The sequence below is a fragment of the Centruroides vittatus genome, unplaced genomic scaffold (assembly GCF_030686945.1).
Source record: "Centruroides vittatus isolate TY-2023 unplaced genomic scaffold, ASM3068694v2 contig_3369, whole genome shotgun sequence".
Classification (NCBI taxonomy): Eukaryota; Metazoa; Arthropoda; class Arachnida; order Scorpiones; family Buthidae; genus Centruroides; species Centruroides vittatus.
In genome coordinates, this window is record NW_027122160.1 from 2,081 (window position 1) to 7,124 (window position 5,044).

The following is a 5,044-nucleotide window of genomic DNA, read 5'->3' on the forward strand; positions in this document are numbered from 1 at the left end:
AATATTGAAAATTATAACGAGATAATTACGATTAATAGATATATCTAAATTAATAGATGTTACATGTTTTTTATCAAAGCAAGAATTGGCATTTAGAGGGCATAGGGAATTTATTGAATCTAATAACGGAGGTAATTATATTGAACTTTCTTATTTATTAAGTACGTCAGATAATCTATTAAAAATACATTTAAAGAAGTATACGGTTTTTACTGGCTTATCGAACAAACGAATACGAACGGGCCCTGATGCGCAATTAATTGATTGCTCCTGAAAGTCTACTTCTTACAGAAACATAGCTTCCCTATCATTACTGGTATTACTTTATTATTTATGTTTATACGTTTTATTTTATTTATGAAAATATTTTTTAAATTTAAATACTATCTTAACGAGAAATAAAATGTGAGATAACAATCGAAATAAAAATTTTTACCACGGAAAAAATATCGTCTGCTTACAAAATAGCAAAACTGAGCATGCGCGAAGCGACAGTATCGTCTGGTAGAGTAAATACGAGTAAGATATTACAATGAACACACTCAGCAAAATGTAATATCTCACTCGTATATCTTTTGTTCCATTTTGTTTGCATTCGAATATGTTTAGCCTGATGATGGCCAACAGGTTTGGCTGAAAACGTTTGCAGCGTTGTTTATTAAATTTTTTCTCAGCGACATAAAGTGTTTTGTTTTTTTCTAATTTACATTTTGCTGAGTGTGTTCATTGTAATATTAATATGGCGGCACCGGTGGAATATTACAAGAAATATAGGAAGATTACGTTAAGACTTGACAAGGCAGAATGCAAATTTGAATTTTTGTAAGAATGTTTGAAAAGCAGGGTATTTCCGATGTCGATATTTAGAATCAGCATTTCTAAGAAATGTGCTTCGTTAAAATTCAAGTTTTGTCTAATGTGCCTTCGTAAATCTATTAGAATTGCAAAGAACAAAAAGTATGGTATCTTGCATGAGCTCATCACTCTAGAGGATATTATATACAATGAAGATCCTGAAATGTTGGTAGAAATTAACCGAGGCATAGTTAAGTTAACGGATACGGTACATATGAATTTAAAGAATAAGTACATTGAGAAAATGAAATGGATCCTTAAAAAACAAGCATCAAGAGTAGCTAAGGGTAATCCTTCGACATTCATATTATGGGACCAGGTAGAAGTCTCGGTTAAGATCAGGGAATTTCTAAAATGGGGACCGAACTTTGTCCCTGAAAATTCAAAATCTTGGGAAACGTCAATTCAAGAAATAGAAAGAAGAATATCTGGGCTAGATTCTTTAGAAAAAGAATATCTCCGATGGAAAACTGTCATTAAAGACCAGACGGCTTGGAAAAAAAAATGTGATGCCAGTAAATACATCAAACTTACTAAAGGTTGGCTTAGAAAAAACAATTTGATCACTACTAGAGCAGACAAGAGCAAAGCATTAGTCATCATGAAAAGACAAACGTATAATAACGCATTGGAGGAATATATTCAGAAAACCGAATGCGAGCGGGTTGACGAAAAGATTATCGATAGCGTCGACAGAAGAGTTAAGAAGCTTGAAAAAGCTAAACTCACTAATTTATTACCTTTCCTCAAAAATTGTCGGAATCCTAGGCCAGGTATACCGAGATTATTTGCGTTTGCCAAAACCCATAAAGAGGGCAAGGAAGTAAGACCCATTGTTGAAAGATGCAGAGGACCAACCTTTTTTCTTGAAAAGAGATTACACAAGTTTCTCACCTCTCAACTCGAAAATAACATATATGTGGCACAGGATCCCAGGGATGTGGTTAATGAGATACAGGATCTAATTTTAATGGAGGATGAGGTTGGAACTGTAATGGACTACGAGAGCTTATACCCCTCTATAAAAATTGAGTCATGCAAAGTAGCGCTTTTAGATTTCATGCATAGCAAGAGCCCAGATTTGGCAAATTACAGTAGTGATTTGATAGAGCTAGCTAACCTTGTCTGCTATGAATCTTTTTTCGCCTTTAATGGCCGTCAATACAAACAAAAAAGAGGAGTCCCAATGGGAAGTCCTATGTCAGGATTGTTGTATGAACTTGTATTGAGAAGGTTGGAAAAAAGTGTTCTTTGTGGCTTCATGAATGACATTGTATATTTTAAAAGGTACGTGGACGATGTCCTGGTAATATGGAAGAATGACCAAAAGGTCGAGGAATTTATTAATAAGATCAACAACAACGATGACGGCCTCAAGCTAAAGATTGAACAGACGTGTTCCTCACGGATACATTTTTTAGACATTGACATTAAATTCAAAGAAGGACATTTTGTCACCAAAGTGTACGTAAAACCGACGCATAGCCCTCTGTACATTCCGTCACGTTCTAACGATCCTTACCAATACAAAATGGCTGCTTTCCGTGCCCTCATTCACAGGGCTTTTCTCTATTGCAGTAGTGTGGTTGATAGACAAAAAGAAATCTACAGAATATCACATATCGCTAGAACTCTAGGGTACAGGGCGGATATGGTAACAGCACTAATCAAAAACTACAAGATTAACAAAACAAAAGCTCAGAGAGGGGATTTCGGCAAATTCACAAAGTTCACGTATGACAGAAAGAAAGAAGCTATCATGAAGGAAATATCAGCCCGCAAAAATTCAAAATTAATTTTCAAGAGGGCTCCCAACCCGTACAAGTTATTAAGAAACGACAAAGACAACATTGATAAAGAAAGAATGGCTGGAGTGTACAAAATTCCTTATGAAAACCAAGAACTAGGCATTTATAAAAACTATATTGGGGTCACTAATAGAAACCTAGGGATTAGATTAAGGGAACACAGGTACAACATCAGCAAAAGATCTAACGCCACAGTTCTATCTCAGATAACGCAGGTTGAAGGCTCGATAGTCAAATGGGGCGAAGCAGGCATTATTAAACCTGTACATTCCCCGACTTTAGCGTTTAGCGCCGAGAAAATTGAAATATTTTAAAGGAGATTGCATAATACCTGCATTAATGCCAGGGATGCTGAAAAGTTGCCCTCAGCCTGGAAGTATTTAATTAAAAGATTTGAGAGCTCTTAATTTAATGCCTTGATTTTGTTATCATTGCATATCTTGCATTTATTAGAATTTCATGTAATTTATTATTATGTAATGGCTTAATATTTATTTATTTAACCTATACATATTTTTATATTTCATTGTTATTTATTGTTATTTTCATTCGTTATTTTATCGGTATTTATATTTTTATATTTCTTTGTTATTTATTATTATTTTTTTATTATATGTATATTTTATCCGTTATTTTATTTGTATTTAAATTTTTGTTCCATTTTGTTTGCATTCGAATATGTTTAGCCTGATGATAGCCAACAGGTTTGGCTGAAAACGTTTGCAGCGTTGTTTATTAAATTTTTTCTCAGCAACATAAGGTGTTTTGTTTTTTTCTAATACAAGTAAATTCAAACTTTTATATTTATTTATTCGAAAAATAATAATAAATGTAGCCGTTGTGATAAACGGGCACACTTTTCTTGTGCCCATATTGAAAAAAACGACAGTTTAATAATTTTAATTTGTCCTTGTTGTGTATAAAAATAATACCCCCGTCTTACCCCATGGGTGGGGCAAGATGGTGCATTTACATATAATTTTAAAATATTAAATTATCTTGTTTTCTAAAACGTTTTACAAAAATTAAATTTTGTATTATATATTACCAAATGTTGTAGTTGCTGATAAAAAAAAATATTGTTCTCATTAAAGTGGTTGCCATTTTATCGCTTTTCAAACCTTAACGTCCTCACCCTGCCCCACCTTCCTCTATGTACTTAAGACATTTAGGCATATGTTTAAATTTGTTCTATTCTACAAAAAAACAATTTTAATGTATTTAAAAAAAAACTTTACATTGGTCATGTTTTTCGAAGTTGGGATACGGGATGCAAATTGAGAAAACAAGATATTGAGGTTAAATAATGTCTAATCTATAAATATAATCGAGACGAGTTGATAATAATAATAATAATAATAATAATAACTCTCCCATGGTCACCACCTGGTCGTGGTGGGAGAGCCCAGTAATTTTATTGATCCATAGGGCAATGCAGGCTGGAGCACAAGCTCCTGGTAGGGACACCCATGCCAGTAAGGTCTATGGGGAGAAATGAAGCTAAGAGTGACCACACCCACATTCTGTGGAGATATTTATTATGGTGATAACTAGATCAAAGTGTGATACCGGCTCGGACGTCGCCCGGGTTAACAAGGTCCGCGTTCGTGGGTTAGGCAGAGGCTCACGTTTGAAAAATAGGCCACAGTCTCCCCTGGTTACCGGTGGCGAAAGCAGCACCGGCCCAAGCACGGCTACTGCAATGCCCTCAACAGATGTGAGGAACCAACCTAGCCTTGGTGTTTCTGTGGCAATGCATCCACAGACCACAAAGGCTGGAAAACCACGTTAACGGATGAAATGGACAACGGAAATAAACGAGTTTACCATCCGTACTCATTACACCATCACAAAACTCGAAACAAACATGACAGCATACAGACAACAACTACACCATAGATTCACACAACAGTATCCTCACCTCACTGTCACCGAACAAAGGGTTGTTGATCAAAAAAGAACAATTATACACAACAACCTTATTCCACAAACAACACTTGAACTTATCAAACAACAGGTTGCTGATCAAATACATCAAGAGACAGAAATCATTTAACATTAATGAAAATCATGTAACCTGTCAGGATAATCCAGCAACAAGCATTGATAATAACACACATACAACAATTACCACTAATGATACTATAGACACTTCCTCATCCATCACTGATAACATAGACATGGATTTAGTTAATACGCTCTCACATATATTTCAGGAAACACTCACTAAATATACAGGCACAGATCCCACACAACGACCACGAATACCAAAAGTCAACACGTCAAAGGAAGTAGGAAAAACACTAAATTATGAAAACACTCACTTACTACCACACTACATTCATTCAATTTCTACACTCTCAGACATTTATACATTAGTT

At 34.9% G+C, this 5,044-nt stretch overlaps 1 protein-coding gene across 1 annotated transcript; it reads left to right on the forward strand.

Moving 5' to 3' along the window:
• The first annotated feature begins 916 nt into the window (after positions 1 to 916).
• On the forward strand, positions 917 to 2,977 carry LOC136974011 (uncharacterized). The gene has a single exon (XM_067268778.1). It carries the CDS (start codon positions 917 to 919, stop codon positions 2,975 to 2,977), a length of 2,061 nt encoding a protein of 686 aa, XP_067124879.1.
• The last annotated feature ends 2,067 nt before the right edge of the window (positions 2,978 to 5,044 follow it).

What these genes read in the sequence shown, in the direction of transcription:
- LOC136974011 (XM_067268778.1), top strand. Translation starts at nt 917, where the DNA reads ATGTGCCTTCGTAAATCTATTAGAATTGCAAAGAACAAAAAGTATGGT.